A 21,202-nucleotide genomic window follows, 5' to 3' on the forward strand; every position below is an offset into this window, starting at 1 on the left:
GATAATTCGAAGAGACTTGCAAAGGTAACTTACACACATAAAAGGATTCAGAGGAGATTCAAATATTTCTCATAGATAAACTTGATAATAAACCCACAATTCATCGGATCTCAACAAACACACCACAAAAAGAGTTACATTGAATAGATCTCCAAGAAGATCGAGGAGAACTTTGTATTGAGATTCAAAGAGAGAGAAGAAGCCATCTAGCTAATAACTATGGACCCGAAGATCTGTGGTAAACTACTCACAACTCATCGGAGAGGCCTTGGAGATGATGTAGAGGCCCTCCGTGGTCGATTCCCTCCGGCGGAGCGCTGACAAAGGCTCCAAGATGGGATCTCGCGGATATAGAAGTTTGCGGCGGTGGAATTAGGTTTTTGTGGTTCTCCAGGATGTTTTTGGGGTACGTGGATATATATAGGAGGAAGAAGTAGGTCAGTGGACACTCGAGGGGCCCACGAGGGTGGAGGGCGTGCCCACCCCCGGGGGGGCGCCGGGCACCCTCGTGGCCGCCCCGTTTGTTGCTTGACATCCACTCCAAGTCCCCTGGATTGCGTTTGTTCCAAAAAGATTGCTCCCGAAGGTTTCATTCCCTTTGGACTCCGTTTGATATTCCTTTTCTTCAAAACACTAAAATAGGCAAAAAAACAACAATTTGGCTGGGCCTCCGGTTAGTAGGTTAGTCCCAAAAATGATATAAAAGTGTAGAGTAAAGCCCATAGACATCCAAAACGGGTAATATAATAGCATGGAACAATAAAAAATTATAGATACGTTGGAGACGTATCAATGCTTATGATGAAACTACTTCTATGCTTGATAATATTGTGCCATTAGGTGAATTTCTTGATGAACAAGTTGCTAGGGCTAGAGAGAATGAAATTATTGAAACTAATAATACTTATGAAAGTGATGATGAAGATTCTCCCCCTAGATATGAATTGCCAAGCTTAATTCCTGCTCGTCCTCGAGTAGGTATGATAAAAATAGAATTTTTGATGTGGAATGCTACCTAGCATAATTCTCATTGTAATTTTCTTTATTGTGGCATCAATGATCAGATCCAAATGATTCAAAATAAAAGTTCACATTGACATAAGAAATAGCAATACTTGCATACTAACTAAGCAATCATGTGTTCTCAAAATAACATGGCATTAGAAGGTTCATCCCTATAAAATCATAGAGTTAGCCTATGTTTCATTTTCATCACACAAAATACTCCCATCAAGAACAACCCCGGTTTCAGCCAAGCAATTGGTTCATACTTTTTAATGCGCTTCAGCCTTTTTCAACTCTCATGCAATACATGAGCATGGGCCATGGATATAGCACTATGGGTGGAATAGAATATGATGATGGAGGTTGTGTGGAGAAGACAAAAAAGGAGAAAGTCTCACATTGACGAGGATAATCAACGGGCTATGGAGATGCCCATCAATTGATGTCAACATGAGGAGTAGGGATTGCCATGCAACGGATGCACTAGAGCTATAAATGTATGAAAGCTCAACAAAAGAAACTAGTGGGTGTGCATCCAACTTGCTTGCTCACAAAGACCTAGGGCATTTTGAGGAAGCCCATCATTGGAATATACAAGCCAAGTTCTATAATGAAAAATTCCCACTAGTATATGAAAGTGACAACGTATGAGACTCTCTATATGAAGAACATGGTGCTACTTTGAAGCACAAGTGTGGAAAAAGATAGTAGCATTGTCCCCCTTTTTTTGGGCCTTCCTTTTTTTATTTGGCCTTTCCTTTTTTTTGGCCTTTCTTTTCTTTTTTTATATGGGGACAATGCTCTAATAATGATGATCATCACACTTCTATTTATTTACAACTCATGAGTTACAACTCGAAACTAGAACAAGATATGACTCTATATGAATGCCTTCGGCGGAGTACCGGGATGGGCAATGAATCAAGAGTGGCATGTATGAAAAATTATGCATGGTGGCTTTGCCACAAATACGATGTCAACTACATGATCATGCAAGTCAATATGACAATGATGATGCGTGTCATGATAAATGGAACGATGGAAAGTTGCATGGCAATATATCTCGGAATGGATATGGAAATGCCATAATAGGTAGGTATGGTGGCTGTTTTGAGGAAGATATAAGGAGGTTTATGTGTGATAGAGCGTATCGTATCACGGGGTTTGGATGCACCAGCCAAGTTTGCACCAATTCTCAAGGTGAGAAAGGGCAATGCACGGTACCGAAGAGTCTAGCAATGATGGAAGGGTAAAAGTGCGTATAATCCATGGACTCACATTAGTCATAAAGAACTCATATACTTATTTCAAAAGTTTTATTAGCCCTCGAAGCAAAGTACTACTACGCATGCTCCTAGGGGGGATGTTGGTAGGAGTTAACTATCGCGCGCCCCCGACCTCCACACAAGGGAAGGCAATCAAAAGAGCACCCCATGCAATAAATTTGTTACACAACTTTTACCATACGTGCATGCTACGGGACTTGCCAACTTCAACACAAGTATTCTTTAAATTCACAATTACCCAACTAGCATGACTCTAATATCACCACCTTTATATCTCAAAACAATTATCAAGTACCAAATTTATCATAGCATCCAATTCACTTCCTATGATCGTTTTTATTATACCCAACTTGGATGCCCATCATTCTAGGACCAATTTTATAACCATAGAAAATACCATGCTGTTATAAGAGACTCTCAAAATAATATAAGTGAATCATGAGAGATCAACAATTTCTACAAAATCAAGCCACCGCCGTGCTCTGAAAAGTACAAGTGAAGCACTAGAGCAAAAAACTATCTAGCTCAAAAGATATAAGTGAAGCACATGGATTATTCTAATAAATTCCAATCAAGTGGGTTTCTCCAAAAAGGTTTGTACAGCAAGGATGATTGTGGTAAACTAAAAATAAAAGACTAATATCATACAAGACGCTCCAAGCAAAACACATATCAAGTGGCGAATAAAAATATAGCTCCAAGTAACGAAGACGAAATAGGAGGTGCCTTCCGTGGCATCACCAAGCTTAGGCTTTTGGTTATCCTTGAATATCTTGGGGTGCCATGGGAATCCCCAAGCTTAGGTTCTGTCCACTCCTTATTCCATAGTCCATCAAATCTTTTCCCAAAACTTGAAAACTTCACAACACAAAACTCAACAGGAAATCTCATAAGCTCCGTTAGTGCAAGAAAGAAAAACCACCACATAAGGTACTCTAATTAAATCATTATTTATTTATATTGGTGTTAAACCTACTGTATTCCAACTTATCTATGGTTCATACCCACCGACACTAGCCATAGATGCATCAAAATAAGCAAACAACACACGAAAAATAGAATCTGTCAAAAACAGAGCAGTCTGTAGCAATCTGTAACTTTCGAATACTTCTGGAACTCTAAAACTCCTACCAAAATAGGAAATCCTGGGAAATTTGTCTATTGATATACAGAAAAAAGAATCAATGCAAAATCACATTTCTGTGAATTACTAAAATTATTTTCGTGCATGCAACAGTTTCTGTTTTTCAGCAGAATCAAATTAACTATCACCGTAGGTTATCCTATAGGTTCTACTTGGCACAAACACTAATTAAAACATGAAAACACATCTAAACAGAAGCTAGATGAAATATTTATTACTAAAACAGAAGAAAAAAGCAATAAACAAAAATAAAATTGGTTTGCCTCCCAACAAGCGCTATCGTTTAACGCCCCTAGCTAGGACATAAAAGCGGGGATAGATCTAAGTAGTGCCATCTTTGGTTTTAAATTTTTTTAGCGGAGTCTTGTTCGAATCTGGGAGGTTCTTTACGTTTCCCCTCATACTCAGAAATTTTTAGATCTAAAGAATCCAACCGCTTATTGCAAAGGGTAATCAACATATTCATGTGGTGAAGATTTCCGCTAACACTCTTAAGAGGTTCAAGGGACTTTTGTAAATTTTTTGTTACTTCGCAAATTTTCTCAAAAACTTGTGTCTCCTCCGGGGTATGAGGTGATCCCCCATTTTGAGGTAGTGTTCCCACTATTCCCTCTATGACTTCATGCGCAATATTGGGATCAATCTCGATAAAATTGCCTTTGGCAATACAATCCAAGAGTTGTCTATGGGACATATTTATTCCAACATAAAAATTGTGAAGAACAATTCTAAAATTCACCTCTAGAGCGCAGTTACGGTAAGATTCCATCATCCTAAACCAAGCATCTTTCAAGTTTTATCCTTGCCTTTGCTTGAAGTGAAGAACTTCAAACTCGGGAGACAAAGGAGTAGACAGAGAACTCGCCATAGCGACAAGCACACAAAAGACAAGCGAAAGAGAGAGAGGAAATTAGGAAAGAGAGGGTGAATAAAATGGCAAGGGGAAAACGAGAGGCAAATGGCAAATAAAGTAATGCGAGGGAGATGAGTTTGTGATGGGTGCTTGGTATGTATTGAGTTGAGCGAAGACCTCCCCGGCAATGGCGCCAGAAATCCTTCTTGCTACGTCTTGAGCTTGCGTTGGTTTTTCCCTTGAAGAGGAAAGGGTGCTGGAGCAAAGTAGCATAAGTATTTCCCTCGGTTTTTGAGAACCAAGGTATCAATCAAGTAGGAGGCTCCTCAAAAGTCCCACGCACCTACACAGACAAACAAGAACCTCACAACCAACGTGATAAAGGGGTTGTCAATCCCTTCATGGTAACTTGCGAAAGTGAGATCTGATAGAGATAATATGATAAATATTTTTGGTATTTTTATGATATAGATTGGAAAATAAAAGATGCAAATAAAAGTAAATGGAAAACTTATATGATAAAAGATAGACCCGGGGGCCATAGGTTTCACTAGTGGCTTCTCTCAAGATAGCATAAGTATTACGGTGGGTGAAAAAATTACTGTCGAGCAATTGATAGAAAAGCGCATAGTTATGAGATTATCTAGGCATGATCATGTATATAGGCATCACGTCCATGACAAGTAGATCAAAACGATTCTGCATCTACTACTATTACTCCACACATCGACCGACTCCTGCCTGCATCTAGAGTATTAAGTTCAAGAAGAACAGAGTAACACATTAAGAAGGATGACATGATGTAGAGGGATAAACTCATGCAATATGATATAAACCCCATGTTTTTATCCTCGACGGCAATAATACAATACGTGTCTTGCTGCCCCTGCTGTCACTGGGAAAGGACACCGCAAGATTGAACCCAAAGCTAAGCATTTCTCCCATTGCAAGAAAGATCAATCTAGTAGGCCAAACCAAACTGATAATTCGAAGAGACTTGCAAAGATAACTTAATCACACATAAAAGAATTCAGAGGAGATTCAAATATTTCTCATAGATAAACTTGACCATAAACCCACAATTCATCGGATCTCGACAAACACACCGCAAAAAGAGTTACATCGAATAGATTTCCAAGAAGATCGAGGAGAACTTTGTATTGAGATTCAAAGAGAGAGAAGAAGCCGTCTAGCTATTAACTATGGACCCGAAGGTCTGTGGTAAACTACTCACAACTCATCGGAGAGGCCTTGGAGATGATGTAGAGGCCCTCCGTGGTCGATTCCCTCCGGCAGAGCACCGGCGAAGGTTCCAAGATGGGATCTCGTGGATACAGAATGTTGCGGCAGTGGAATTAGGTTTTCATGGTGCTCCTGGATGTTTTCGGGGTACGTGGATATATATAGGAGAAAGAAGTAGGTCGACGGACGCTCGAGGGCCCCACGAGGGTGGGGGGCGCGCCCACCCCCAGGGGGCACGCCGGGCACCCTCATGGCCGCCCCGCTTGTTGCTTGACATCCACTCCAAGTCCCTTGGATTGCGTTTGTTCCAAAAAGATCGCTCCTGAAGGTTTCATTCTGTTTGGACTCCGTTTTATATTCCTTTTCTTCGAAACATTGAAATAGGAAAAAAACAGCAATTCGGGCTGGGCCTCCGGTTAGTAGGTTAGTCCCAAAAATGCTATAAAAGTGTAGAGTAAAGCCCATAAACATCCAAAATGGGTAATATAATAGCATGGAACAATAAAAAATTATAGATACGTTGGTGACGTATCAGCCACCGGCAGGGGCTACACGTAGTAGTAGCGGCTGGCTGGAACCAGTGCTACTGCTAGAGATATAGCTGTAGCGCTGGGCCACGAGCCAACGCTACTGCTAATGATACCTTATCCTCTCCCCCGCTTATCCGATCGATCACTCTCCCTCCCACACTCTCTTCCTCTCGTCCCACCCCCACGCACTGCCACCGCCCGTCATCGTTGTCCCGCCATCCTCGTCGCCCGGTATGTCTCCCTCCCTCCCTTATCCTTCCATCCCTCTCTTCTCTGTCCCTCCCTCCGACCCTGCCTCTCCCTCCATCCCCTGCCCTTCTCCCACCCTGCTCCCTCCCTGCTCGCTCCCAGCCTACTCCTTCTAACCCTCTCTCTCCCTCTGATCCCTCCTGCATTACATAGATAGATGGATAGATAGATGAATGGATAGATGGTTAGAACAATGTTTCTTTGATATATTGCATAGATAGACAAACGGATGGATAGATGGATATATATATATAGATGGATGGATGGATAGATGTTAGGTTTAGAACTAGGGGATTTTTAGTAAATGTATAGGTCTTCTCATTTTTAGGGTTAGAACAAGGTTTTACCAATTTTTAGAGTTCGAACTAGGTTTAGACAAATGGATGGATAGATGGGTTCGAATTATTAGGGTTAGAACTAGGTTTTATAAGGCCTCGTTTGGTTTCACTGTTCCCCCCCCCCCCCGAGATCCCTGCCTGTTCCCTGGGCCGGGAATCCACGAACCAAGTTAGCCCTGGGAGATCTACCCGACCATTTGGCGGCCCACGACATCGGGGTAGCCCGGCCCTTTCCACCTCTTTTCCTTGGGAGAGTCTTCCATGCCTGCAGTGGTCGGGGAGGAAACCCTCGTTCTATTGTCTCGAGAACGAGAGGCGGCGGCGACAAGATCCAAGCACGTCGCGCCACCATGCTCCGCCCATGTCCAGCCAAAGCTCCGCCTGACAATTGGAAGCGACACACCACCATGATCCTGCATGTACCTCCACGCTCTGTCCCTCCGGCGGGGGCGATGACGACCGGGCTCGTCATCCCCTTCTTCCCGGATCTCGTCTCTCCCTCGAAGCATCACTCACCTCCGGCGAAGATGACGGCCATAGATCATCCTCCTCCTTCTCATCAAGGTTATCACCTCCTCCTCCTCTTCCACTCACTATTTTTCTTTGCCATGGTGATTTCTTTCCTGCTACATGCACCGACGAGCGTCTATACAGATCAAGGGACCTCCTCTCCTGTTTGAGGTTTGTACCCCGACCGCAAGTGAGCACCTGTACTAAAGAACATCAAATGCTTTGAAGTGCTCTATCTATCCTGACATCACAAGTGAGCACAGCCACCTTCACCTCCCTATGATGCTAATCTATATGCACAATGTTCTAGTATATTGTGAAGAGGGAAAATTTGTTTGTAGGTGGGTTCGTTCAAGGAGGTAGGATTGATGCAAAATGGTAGTTCAATGACACATGAGATGAACTATATCATAGAAAGCTCGGTGGTTACTATGGTTGTAGGTGGGATGGGTCTGCTGCTGTTTTGGTTTGTCGTGGGTAGCTGAACTTATTCGGGTGGAAGAAGATGTTGCTTGCTGGGTTAAGATCGTTGATGGCAATAAAACACTAGTTCAGTTTTTTTGGCAATGAAAAACTAGTTGAGTTGAGCGTGTTTGTTTTTTGGTACCCATTGTGTACTAGTTGACTGAAGGTTGCTTGTGTAGACTATATACGTGCTACGTCTTGAGCTTGCGTTGGTTTTCCTTGAAGTGGAAAGGGTGATGCAGCAATTGTAGCATAAGTATTTCCCTCAGTTTTTGAGAACCAAGGTATCAATCCAGTAGGAGGCTCCTCAAACGCACCTACACAAACAAACAAGAACTCGCAACCAACACAATAAAGGGGTTGTCAATCCCTTCACGGCCACTTGCAAAAGTGAGATCTGATAGAGATAATATGATAAGATAAATATATTTTTGGTATTTTATAATATAGATTGAAAAAGTAAAGATGCAAATAAAAGTAGATTGAAAGCTCATATGATAAAAGATAGACCCGGGGGCCACAGGTTTCACTAGTGGCTTCTCTCAAGATAGCATAAGTATTACGGTGGGTGAACAAATTACTGTCGAGAAATTGATAGAAAAGCGAATTATTATAAGATTATCTAGGCATGATCATGTATATAGGCATCACGTCCGTGACAAGTAGACCGACTCCTGCATGCATCTACTACTATTACTCCACACACCGGCCGCTATCCAGCATGCATCTAGAGTATTAAGTTCATAAAGAACAGAGTAACGCATTAAGAAAGATGACATGATGTAGAGGGACAAACTCATGCAATATGATATAAGCCCCATCTTTTTATCCTCGATGGCAACAATACAATACGTGCCTTGCTGCGCCTGCTGTCACTGGGAAAGGACACCGCAAGATTGAACCCAAAGCTAAGCACTTCTCCCATTGCAAGAAAGATCAATCTAGTAGGCCAAACCAAACTGATAATTCAAAGAGACTTGCAAAGATAACTTAATCACACATAAAAGATTTCAGAGGAGATTCAAATATTTCACATAGATAAACTTGATCATAAACTCACAATTCATCAGATCTCGACAAACACACCGCAAAAAGAGTTACATCGAATAGATCTCCAAGAAGATCAAGGAGAACATGGTATTGAGATTCAAAGAGAGAGAAGAAGCCATCTAGCTAATAACTATGGACCCGAAGGTATGTGCTAAACTACTCACAACTCATCGGAGAGGCCTTGGAGATGATGTAGAGACCCTCCGTGGTCGATTCCCCTTCCGGCGGAGCACCGGCGAAGGCTCCAAGATGGGATCGAGCGGATACAGAAGGTTACGGTGGTGGAAATGGTTTTTCGTTGTCGCCTTTGATGTTCTCTGGGTACGTGGGTATATATAGGAGGAATAAGTAGGTTAGTGGACGCCCGAGGGGCCCACGAGATAGGGGGACGCGCCCAATAGTGGAGGGGGAGCCCTCCACCCTCATGGCTTCCTCGATTGCTTCTTGACTTGCACTCCAAGTCCTATGGATCACGTTTGTTCCAAAAATCACGCTCCCGAAGGTTATATTCCGTTTGGACTCCGTTTGATATTCCTTTTCTTCGAAACACTGAAATAGGCAAAAAAACAGCAATACGGGCTGGGCCTCTGGTTAGTAGTTTAGTCCCAAAAATGATATAAATGTGTAAAGTAAAGCCCATAATCATCCAAAACGGGTAATATAATAGCATGGAACAATCAAAAATTATAGATACGTTGGAGACGTATCAATATGCAAGTCTGATGGATATTGCTTTTGTTGCTCCTGTTGGTCCCTAATCTCTAGTTGCTGCTGTTGCAGGCAAAAATGTTCGTCTGCTCCTTGATGGATATGATGTGATGCCATTCTTTGGTTGATGAAGACTACACTTGTTTTATCGATTTGTCGCTGTGGCTAGCTGGCCGGAGTTCACATCTCTTTGACTGACTGACTACAGTCGATTTGTCGCTCTGTCGATTTGAGGTGTTACTACCTTGTATTGTTTGAGGTGTTACTACTGAGTCCAGTCGCATACTTGTTATAGTTTTGTTTGTTCGTTCATTTCAACCTATGCTACCTACTGCTCAAAATTTGATTGATCCTCCTGACTGGTCATTGTTTTCTAGTAGGTATTGATTTGTGGGTCTACTCTATTTAGTTATCTATATGGATCTATTCATTATTTTATCATATTTCAAATGCAGGTGCTCTGACATTAGAAGTTGGCTTTATCCAAAGACTTTGTGTTCAATTGCTTGGTGCCTTTTGATTTGTCGATCATTGCGAAGTTTTCACTGGGAGCAAGAAAGGTATGTGACGCAGTCATCCCTTTGACATGGCCACTGAGGAAGCTTAAATTATGCAAAACTACTGCTCTTGTGATGTTGTTTTTCTCTTCCTAGTATTGAAAGTGGTCTTATTTTAGTATATGAGAAAACTGATGCTCTTAATTATGTACATAGTTGTTACAATAGAAATGGTATTATCTTTGTATTCACTCCTGAGCTTCCTAGGCTCCTAGCTATTGGTTCTTTGCAGCCATAATAGAGATGGTATTATTATTGCCTTATGTATAATTTTTATTGTTGTATTAATTTTGTTTTCATTGGGTATAATAGTGATGGATTCTAGGAGAAATAAAATTATTAAGATTATCTCGCAAGAACAAGAAGAAGACGATGAACTATTTTTCCTTTTGGTTCCCGCTTTATATGCTTCCCTTTATGAGGAAAAGCATCTAGGTCATCTTTATCCGGGGCTGCAAAGGTTAAGGAAATATTAGAAGGCCATGAGAGTTGGTCTACGGTTGAGTTTCAGATGGAACCTAAGATTTTCAAGTCTATCGTGGATTACCTTAGAAGAGAGAATCTATTGAAGGGCACGTCGCGTGTTGCTGTCGAGGAGCAGTTGGCAATGTTCATGTACATGATTTCGCACAATGCTAGTAATCAAGATCTAAAAAAAATACTTCCAACACAGCGCAGAAACAATTCATAGGAAGATAAACAGGATTTTTGACTTAATTCCAACTCTAGCCCAAAGATTTATAAAGATTCCAAGTTCACTCCAGCCCCACCCGAAGATTGTTTCGAACAACCGCTATTGGCCTTATTTCCATGTGAACCACTACACACACATCTCCATATCAATGGAATTTTTGAAACTTCTCCACATAGATTTCTAAACCTAACAACTTTGTTATTTCTTTTTCAATGTGCAGAACTGCATTGGCGCTATAGAAGGAACACATATCCCCATCACTATTGCTGAAGATAAGGCCCCCCATTTAGGAATAGGAAAGGAACCCTCTCACAGAATGTCATGGTTGCATGTGATTTTGATCTGAATTTCACATTTATTTCATGTGGGTGGGAAGGGTCCGCATCAGATGCAGGAGTTCTTTGTTCTGCTATTAGCAAGGGGTTTCATGTGCCAGATGGAAAATTTTATCTTATAGATGGTGGATATGCAAACACACCTTCTTTTCTTGCACCATATCGAGGAGTTCGGTATCACCTGAGTGAATTTAGGCTATGCCGACCATAGGGAGCTGTTCAACCATACCCATGCAATCCTCCGGAACCACATCGAAAGGAGCATTGGTGTTCTGAAAAAACATTTCCCTATCTTGAAAGTGCGCAATCACTACCCAATAGAGTCACAAATCAAGATTCTGACGGCATGTGCTGTATTCCATAACGTCATTAGAGGTCAAAGTGGTGATGAGGCATGGTTGGATCACCAACCACTGTTAATTCCACCAGAAACATATGTTGATGTTCCAGAGGGATATGATGTCAACCAACATCATCACAATGAGGCAAACAATGGAAACACTCTTAGAGATCAGATCGCGATGCAAATGTGGGCTGATTATAACAACTAGTTGAACATGAGTTTATTTTGTAATTTTTTTCTCACCTTTTCTTAGGTAAAGTAGTGGTAGAGTGAAATTTAACTAGTACCCCATTGTTGGTTCAATAATGTAGCTATGGCAGCGCCTAGGGCATATTGGGACCATGCATACGAGAAAGGTCTTGTTGATATAATGGTTGACCACAACAATCCCATTTATCGAGGTCAAAATGGGTGGACTGCTGAAGGGTGGACTAATATTACAAATACATTCAATCAGAAATTTCCACTAGCTCATGTCACCAAGCAACAAATCCAAGAGAAGGATAATGATTTAAAAGGAAATTATAAGGCAGCGAGAGACTCTCGGAAACAGAGTGGCACGGGATGGGATGATACACTTTGGATGATCATTGCTGAACCTGTAATATGGGATAAACTTATCAAGGTTAGCTCTTTTCTTGATATATTGTTTGTTCACTGCCATTGATGCTCTTCAAGGCATTGTTTTATTGATCCCAACCATACAATGTTTTTGCATTCAATAGGATAATCCAAGGGTAAAGAAGTTCTGTTCAAAACCATTCATGCTCTTCAAGTCATTGGCTACACTACATGAAGGTGTGTTTCGTGTATCATGTATTTCCGTCGACCCTACATATTTAATCCTTTTTCATTCTTGCTTTAATTATATAGTATTTGTGAGATTGTTGAGATACTTGTATTTTTCCATGTTTCTAAGAGAACTTGCTAATATGTTTCTTTTTCTTTGGAGCAGGAAGTATTGCTTCAGGAGACTTGAACTTTGTATCAATTCCGCAAGTGGATCTCACAAGCCATGCCATTTCTCCTATGGATTCCTCTACCAATGATTTCAACCATATCTCCTCTACCAATGTTGATGATTGTATGTCCTCATCTGATCTACAAGGGAAAGGGGCATCAAGAAGAGATGAACCTGAAGCTACAACATCTACCAATTCTGAACAAAAGGGAGAACTGCCTATGAAAAAGAGGAAGCAAAGTCAGATCGCTGTTGTACTTGAGGATTACATGGATTTTCGGAAGAAACAATCTGCAAAACTGGTTGACGAGTTGAAGGAATCAAAGCAAGATGACATTTTCTCGATTGGAAACTGTGTGGCTGCGCTAGAACCAATGGAAGATTTATCAGTTGCAGAAAAAGCAAAGGCACTGTGGCTTTTCAAATGCCCAATGAATCGAGAAATATTCATCAATACCAAGGACTCAAATCTTTGGCTTTATTGGTTGAAGGAGGAGATTTCTGAGATGTACAGAGCATAAGGTGTGTAAGCAGTTCACCTTCTTGTTTTGCACTACACCCATTTTATATTTATTTACTTTGTGGCATTATTGACTTGAGCTTTTTATAAGCTTGTTTCCTTCTGTTCTTTAGTACATCAATCTTTGTCATATAGTTTCTTATCCTCTGTTCTGGATTATATACCAAATCTTGTGACCTTTCCCCTTGTGTTGAGCTAGGCAAGACATCAGTGTGTAATTTTCATGTGTCAAACTAGGCCTCTTTATTATGTTGTCTAAAGTCTTAATCTTCAGAGAAGAAATTCTTGAAATGGGCAGTTTTTTTGTAAAATGGTGTGCCTGAGTGCAGCGACTATCACTGCATGATTCCATTGGAATGGTTAGTTTTGTCAGAAACATGACTAGAGGTGCCATCTTCTATACAATTTTTTTTCTTTTTCTTTTTTTGTCATACCAGCTACAGTCCTAGTATTGGTTTTCACCTAGACATCTAAACAAAGTGCCATAATGTATTGGTTTGTGAACTGGTTCTTAGGCTTCCTTGCCTCTTTTTTAGATAAGAAGACTTCACTTTCATAAATCCATGTTTGTTTTGTCCTGAGTTTTAAAATTATGCAATTTTCTTCCCAATAATTATTACTAAAATTTATGCCACAGTAATCGTAAGTAGTAGTTTGTTTTGTGTTTTTATCCTTTTTATCAACAATTCATGCTGTTCATTACTAAAAATCCAAGCTCTAGTCATACACTTGTCAATTGGATACATGATGCTAACTTACTTTCTTTCTTCACAGTTCAGCCAACATGAAGCTGTGTTACCTGATGTCGAAGCCGAGTGGGAAGAAGACCTGATAAGCACTAGTGATTTTCGCCTTGCTTTATCGCCTTGCAGCTCATGTTATTCAAAAGTGTCTTTGCTTCATACACCACAACTTGATAATTTAGAATAGTTTGTAGCGACCAAACTTGAGCAATGATGCATCAGTGCTGGCTGTAATGATTGCTTTCGTGTCGGCACCCGAAATGATTTTGGTCAACACTTGGTCATCGTGAAATGTGAACCGATCAATATTTAAACCTTTTTGAAGTGATGAATTTCAGTTGTAGTATTTTTCAAACTTCTAGTTTAGATGTGTTTTGTAGAATATTTTAGAATTTTCTGTGGAATTTTTACCTATGATTTGTGTCTATTTCATGTAAATTCTTTGTTATATTTGCATTAGCATGTGTGGGGGTTCTCCTTCCCTGCCATTATGATTTGGGCAACAAGAACAGTGGGGACATCTTCCCCATGCTGAGAGGGATCGGGGATGCACGGGGAAAATCCACGCCGGGGGATTGGTGCCCAGGGCTGTATTCACCTGGCAACCAAATGAAGCCTAAGTTTAGGAGAAAGTTTTAGACATAGGGTTTCACTAAGTCCTAGGATGATGATAATAATGTTTTTGTTTATATTTTGTTTTTGCAAAAATAAAGGAGCCCATGTCGTCGCCGCCGTCGTCCCCGTCACAGACCCCCTCCGACCTCGAGGTGATACTAGCCAAATCTCCATGTCAATATGAGTCCTATAAGATATTTTGAAATGTTTTTGTTCATATTCAACCATTGAAATGCAATGACCATCAAGTTTGAATGCAAATAGGATATGTCCTCCGAGTGGCCTATGTTTTGCCGGAGTGTTGATTAATTTCCGTTCCGGCAAATTTTAGGCGCTCGATATGTCCTTTTTTAGCAAAGGTCATGCTAGATTTTTCCGTGAATTTTGGCATGACTTGTGCAAGGATATGTAGGAAATATCGAGTGGCCTGGATTTTCTACAAAGAAAATTAAACAACATTTAGGGTTGACTTTAAGTCTATCGAGGCTCCATACATGACAATCCAAAAATGAGTGAGGGAGAAAGTCTGCACCATATATGAGAGAGGAAGAAACCCGACTGTTGTCGTGGGGGTTGTTTCTCCTTCTTCTCCTTGTGCTAGACCTTTGTTAGGCACTAGGGGAAGGAGGAGTAACGATCATCACCGGCGGTCGAAAAATCAGGGAGGGAGTGTGTCCACCATATATGAGAGAACGAAGAAGAATGCCGACTGTTGTCGTGGGGGTCACTTCTCCTTCGTTCCCGTGTGCTAGACATTTTGGTTTAATGCACTCGGGGACGAAGGGAGGAGCGACCATCACCAACGGTCAAATATATACACCATGTGAGCTAAGAGTTTTAAAAAAAAAGACTTGACGGACCGATAGTCAACCCGTGCTGAATAATAATGATCTAATTTAGTTTTTGTAGTACATATATTGAATGTTAGAAGTTTAATCTTTGAATGATGAACATAGGAAATATCATCGGACGAAAGTCCCGGGGAGTGCTCCTGGTGCGGCGACAACCGGGGTTTCTGCGACAGGCCTTACTTGGTAGAAGGTCCGTGCTTCAGCATTAAGCTCGAGGAGGCCTTCGATTGTGAAACGGTATGCTACGACACAAAGTTTTTTTTCGTAATTAAGCTCGAATTCTACTACTTCAATGTGTAATTTCGTCTTTTACAATTCGACTAGCTTATCCCATGGCATGCAAGACCCTATTTCTTGGAGAGGATGGGTTTTGAAGATCATGAGAGGAATGAAACAAAGAAAATTAACCTAAGGACCCATCATGGTATGGATTTGGGGGTAAATCTATACAATTCTGAGAGCGTATCCAATTTTGGTTGCCCGGATTGGGAAGCACTTTGCAAGATGTATGATTTTCAAGAGGGTATGTTTGTCACATGGATCTTGGTGATCCTGACATTGAGGTAGACAATTCGGACATTTGGGTCCTTGTTGATACGCTTCCAATTCTACCGCTATGTGAGTTTCTCAAGCATAGTTATTAAGAAATTTATATTGTTTATTTCAAAATAGTTGACAACTTATCTTCATTGATAGCTTATTTTCAATCTTCAAACAATGTGCGGAAGATGGTAGACAGAACCTACTACACCGATGGCTCTGAGTTAACTTATCAGTAGAAAAATCATCTGGTCGCATTTTGTACAGATCTTGAGAATTACAATGTCTATTATAAAACTCCTCCCCACATTATGGTCAATATGTTCCACTAGTGCACGTGTTGAACTATGCTAACATCCATGGAGATCTCATGGTAAGATTTTTTAGTATTACGACATCTGTGCATCTTTTGCATGAATTCTTCTAAAACTGAACTACATTGCCACTACTAGGGAAAACCCTAGTAGTAGTAGCACGGGTTTAGTGCCCACTAGTAGCGCGGGCAACCGTGCTACTAATAAGGCGCTACAGCTATTACTTAGCTGTAGCGCGTACGACGTGCACTACTGCTAAGACTCATAACCGCAGCGTTTGTTCTATAACGCACTGCTGCTAATCTAGCTAGTAGCAGCGTGTTTCCTGTCCATCCTACTAGTATTCTTTTTTTCTTTTGAGTGTATTTATACGCCGTTATACAAATTTTGGTACAATACCAATTATGAGGTTATATCATTATGTCCATAACAGTGTGTCAAATAAATGTGGATTAGGTTCAAGTGGAGGCAATATGTGGTGCATGTCAAAAGTATACTACTAATCCAAACTTGATCTAGTTTGGACTAGTAGTACTTTCGATGTGCACCACATGTTGCCTCCACTTGAATCTAATCCGCCAGCACAAGCTATGTAATCATCATCATCATAGTCATTACCACCAATAGTAGTTATTTAATCATCATAGTCATAGTGTAGCACATCATCATCTTCAAACTCATTCTAGCTAGCTAATCACCACCAACACTAGCTGCGGTAGCTATCTAATCACCACCAACACTAGCTAATAATAATCATCATAGTCATTACCACTAACACTAGTGTTGGGCCTGCAAGTGCACAGGTTTGTAGGACAGTAGCAAATTTCCCTCAAGTGGATGACCTAAGGTTTATCAATCCGTGGGAGGCATAGGATGAAGATGGTCTCTCTCAAACAACCCTGCAACCAAATAATAAGGAGTCTCTTGTGTCCCCAACACACCCAATACAATGGTAAATTGTATAGGTGCACTAGTTCGGTGAAGAGATGGTGATACAAGTGCAATATGGATAGTAGATATGGGTTTTTGTAATCTGAAAATATTAAAACAGCAAGGTAACTAATGATAAAAGTAATCGTAAACGGTATTGCAATGATAGGAAACAAGGCCTAGGGTTCATATTTTCACTAGTGCAAGTTCTCTCAACAACAACAACATATATAGATCATATAACAATCCCTCAACATGCAACAAAGAGTCACTCCAAAGCCACTAATAGCGGAGAACAAACGAAGAGATTATGGTAGGGTACGAAACCACCACAAAGTTATCCTTTCTGTTCTATCTATTCATGAGTTCGTAGTAAAATAACATAAAGCTATTCTTTCCGCTCAATCCATCATAGAGTTCATACTAGAATAACACCTTAAGGCACAAATCAACCAAAACCCTAATGTCACCTAGATACTCCATTGTCACCTCAAGTATCCGTGGGCATGATTATACGATATGCATCACACAATCTCAGATTCATCCAACCAACACAAAGTACTTCAAAGAGTGTCCCAAAGTTTCTACCGGAGAGTCAAGAAAACGTGTGCCAACCCCTATGCATAGGTTCATGGGCGGAACCTGCAAGTTGGTAACCAAAACATACATCAAGTGGCACGTGATATCCCATTGTCACCACAGATAAACACGACAAGACATACAAAAGACTCAATCCACTAAGATAACTTCAAGAGGGAAACTCAATTGATCACAAGAGAGTAGAGGGGGAGAAACATCATAAGATCCAACTATAATAGCAAAGCTCGCAATACATTAAAATCGTGGCACAGAGAGAACACGAGAGAGAGAGAGAGATCATACACATATCTACTGGTACATACCCTCAGCCTCGAGGGTGAACTACTCCCTCCTCGTCATGCAGAGCGCTGGGATGATCAAGATGGCCACCGGTGATGGATTCCCCCTCCTGCAGGGTGCCGGAATGGGCTCCCGAGAGGTTTTTGGTGGCTACAGAGGCTTGCAGCGGCGGAACTCCCGATCTATCTTCTCCGTGGATGTTTTTAGTGTACGTGGGACTATATAGGCGAAAGAAGTCAGTCGGGAGGTGCTCGAGGGGCCCACGAGACAAGGGGGCGCGTCTAGTAGGGGGGCGCCCCCCTCTCTCCTGGCCTCCTCGAGGATCTTCTGACGTGAACTCCAAGTCTCCAGGATGATATTCTTCCAAAAAATCACGCTGCCGAAGGTTTCATTCTGTTTGGACTCTGTTTGATATCCCTTTTCTTCGAAATACTGACACAGGCAACAAAACAACAATATGGGCTGGGCCTCTGGTTAATAGGTTAGTCCCAAAAGTAATATAAAAGTGTATAATAAAGCCCGAAATCATTCAAAACAGATAATAAAATAGCATGAATGCTTCATAAATTATAGATATGTTGGAGACGTATCAGCATCCCTGAGGGAGTCCTGGACTAGGGGGTGTCCGGATAGCCAGACTATCATCATCGGCCGGACTCCAAGACTATGAAGATACAAGATTGAAGACTTCGTCCCGTGTCCGAATGGGACTTTCCTTGGCGTGGAAGGCAAGCTTGGCGATACGGATATGTAGATCTCCTACCATTGTAACCGACTCTGTGTAACCCTAGCCCTCTCCGGTGTCTATATAAACCGGAGGGTTTTAGTCCATAGGACGAACAACCATTACAACAATCATACCATAGGCTAGCTTCTAGGGTTTAGCCTCCTTGATCTCGTGGTAGATCCACTCTTGTAATACCCATATCATCAATATCAATCAAGCAGGAGTAGGGTTTTACCTCCATCAAGAGGGCCCGAACCTGGGTAAAAACATCGTGTCCCTTGTCTCCTGTTACCATCCGCCTAGACGCACAGTCCGGGACCCCCTACCCGAGATCCGCCGGTTTTGACACCGACAATCCCCAAGCTTAATTCCTACTCGTCCTCGAGTAGGTAAATGATAAAAGAAAGAATTTATGAAGTGTGAATGCTAGAAGGTGCACAAGTTTGATCAATGATAATTTCAATCACCTTTTCTAGCATGATAATATGTGTCATAACAGTAGTTCATCTCATAAAACTTCTCATGATAAAGTAACAAGCAATTCACATGTCAAAGCATAGACCATAAACTTTCTTGAAAACTAGCAAACTCCATCCTTAGTCATCAAACAATTGCAATTCATCTTATTTTCAGGAATAGCAAACTCCACATACTCAACTATCATATAGTCTTCTACAATTTCTAAGACTCACGCAATACTAATGGTTATGGAGTTTTAATCGGACTCTAAGAAAGATAGGGGCTTATAGTGTTGCCTCCCAACGTATTCACCTTTGGGTGATGTCAATAATAATAGTTCATGCTAACTTACATCCAATTAGATATATATATCAGGATCTTTCCAACACGAGGTGCTTGCCAAAGGATAAAATGAAAAAGGGAAAGGTGAAGATCACCTTGACTCTTGCATAAAGTAAAAGACAAAAGGTAAAAGATAGGCCCTTCGCAGAGGGAAGCAGAGGTTGTCATGCGCTTTTAGGGTTGGATGCACAAAATCTTAATGCGAATGAACGTCACTTTATCTTGCCACTTGTATATGGACCTTTATTATGCAGTCCGTCGCTTTTATGGCTTCCATAACATGATCGTATAAAGCAATTTTCTTCACACCAAAAGATCATACAAATTTAGAGAGCAATTTTTATTGCTTGCACCAATGAAAACTTACTTGAAGGATCTTACTCAATCCATAGGTAGGTATGGTGGACTCTCATGGCAAAACTGGGTTTAAGGATATTTGGAAGCACAAGTAGTATCTCTACTTGGTGCAAGGAATTTTGGCTAGCATGAGGGGGAAAGGCAAGCTCAACATGTTTGAATGATCCATGACAATATACTTTAACTGAGATGTCGGAAAACATAACCCATTACGTTGTCTTCCTTGTCCAACATCAACTCTTTAGCAAGTCATACTTAATGAGTGATCCCAATTATAAAAGATGTCTAGGATACTGTATTTATTTATAGAATCTCTCTTCCTTCAATATTCTTTCATGAATTGTTCAAATGACTAATACAATTCTTGCTTACCTTCAATAAATTTACAACCATTACTTCTTAGATGTGAAGTCATTACTCCCCATGGGATAATCAAATGAGGCATATATAATTTCAGATTTATGACAATCAACTCAGTCAATCATTTACTCATAGGATATAAGTGAAGCACACAAGTAAATGACAAACTACTCCAAAAAGATATAAGTGAAGATCAATGAGTAGCTAAATTATGTAACTATGTGAAGACTCTCTCTCATTAAAGAATTTCAGATCTTGGAATTGTATTCAAACAGCAAGCAAAACAAAATAAAATGACAATGCAAGTATAGCACAACTCATGTGAAGAAGCGAAAACTTAGGCTCAACCGATACTAACCGATAGTTGTTGAAGAAGAAAGGTGGGATGCCTACCGGGGCACCCCCAAGCTTAGATGCTTGAGACTTCTTGAAATACTATCTTGGGGTGCCTTGTGCATCCCCAATCTTGAACTTTTGTGTCTCCTTGATTCCTCTCATATCATGGTTTCTCTTTTTATCAAAACTTCATGCACGCAAAACTCAACAAGAACTCGTGAGATAAGTTAGTATAAATCAACGCAAAACCTTATCATTCTCTACTATAGAAAATCACTAAAATTATAATTTAACATTGCCTACTAATTGCCTTTGCATATTAACACTCCTATCCTCAAATAGAATCATTAAACAAGCAAACATATGCAAACATAACAACACTCTGTCTAAATAGGATAGTATGTAAAGAATGCAAGAGGAATCATACTTCTTTAACTCCAAAAATTCTGGAAATTACCATGCTGTAGATAATTTGTTGTTGCTGATTGTGTAAAAATTTGAAGATTTTATCATGTTCTCACAAATATTCAAAACATAACTGCAAACTTTCTGTTTTCTAAAACAACAACATAAGGACTTGAAAATAAGCATGGTAAAGGCTATACTTGACCTTTTTATTGAACTGAAAGATGCAAAACATTACTCTAAATAGAAGCAAGAAAATACTAATAAAATAAAATAATGTTCCAAGCAAAACACATATCATGTGGTGAATAAAAATATAGCTCCAAGTAAGGTTATCGATGAACGAAGACGAAAGACGGGATGCCATCCGGGGCATCCCCTAGCATAGGCTCTTGCCACTCCTTATTCCGTATTCCATCAAAACTTTACCCAAAACTTGAAAACTTCACAACACAAAACTCAACAGAAAACTCGTAAGCTCTGTTAGTATAAGAAAGCAAATCACCACTTAGGTACTGTCAAGTCAAGATTCATAATTTTTCTCACATGCTGCC

The 21,202-nt window shown here is 40.6% G+C and overlaps 1 protein-coding gene across 1 annotated transcript; it reads left to right on the forward strand.

The window, feature by feature from the left end:
• The first annotated feature begins 11,622 nt into the window (after positions 1-11,622).
• Positions 11,623-13,622, forward strand: LOC123076918 (L10-interacting MYB domain-containing protein-like). The gene is made up of 4 exons (XM_044499072.1): positions 11,623-11,934; positions 12,035-12,107; positions 12,265-12,778; positions 13,565-13,622. Exons 1-4 carry the CDS (start codon positions 11,623-11,625, stop codon positions 13,620-13,622), a joined length of 957 nt encoding a protein of 318 aa, XP_044355007.1.
• The last annotated feature ends 7,580 nt before the right edge of the window (positions 13,623-21,202 follow it).

This window comes from Triticum aestivum, chromosome 1B (assembly GCF_018294505.1).
Source record: "Triticum aestivum cultivar Chinese Spring chromosome 1B, IWGSC CS RefSeq v2.1, whole genome shotgun sequence".
NCBI classification, from domain to species: domain Eukaryota; kingdom Viridiplantae; phylum Streptophyta; class Magnoliopsida; order Poales; family Poaceae; genus Triticum; species Triticum aestivum.

Excerpts from the sequence above, each read along its gene's own strand:
- LOC123076918 (XM_044499072.1), top strand. The coding sequence starts at position 11,623 with ATGGCAGCGCCTAGGGCATATTGGGACCATGCATACGAGAAAGGTCTT. Across the intron at positions 11,935-12,034 it reads TATGGGATAAACTTATCAAG|GATAATCCAAGGGTAAAGAA; the intron begins GTTAGCTCTTTT and ends TGCATTCAATAG. Across the intron at positions 12,108-12,264 it reads ATTGGCTACACTACATGAAG|GAAGTATTGCTTCAGGAGAC; the intron begins GTGTGTTTCGTG and ends TCTTTGGAGCAG.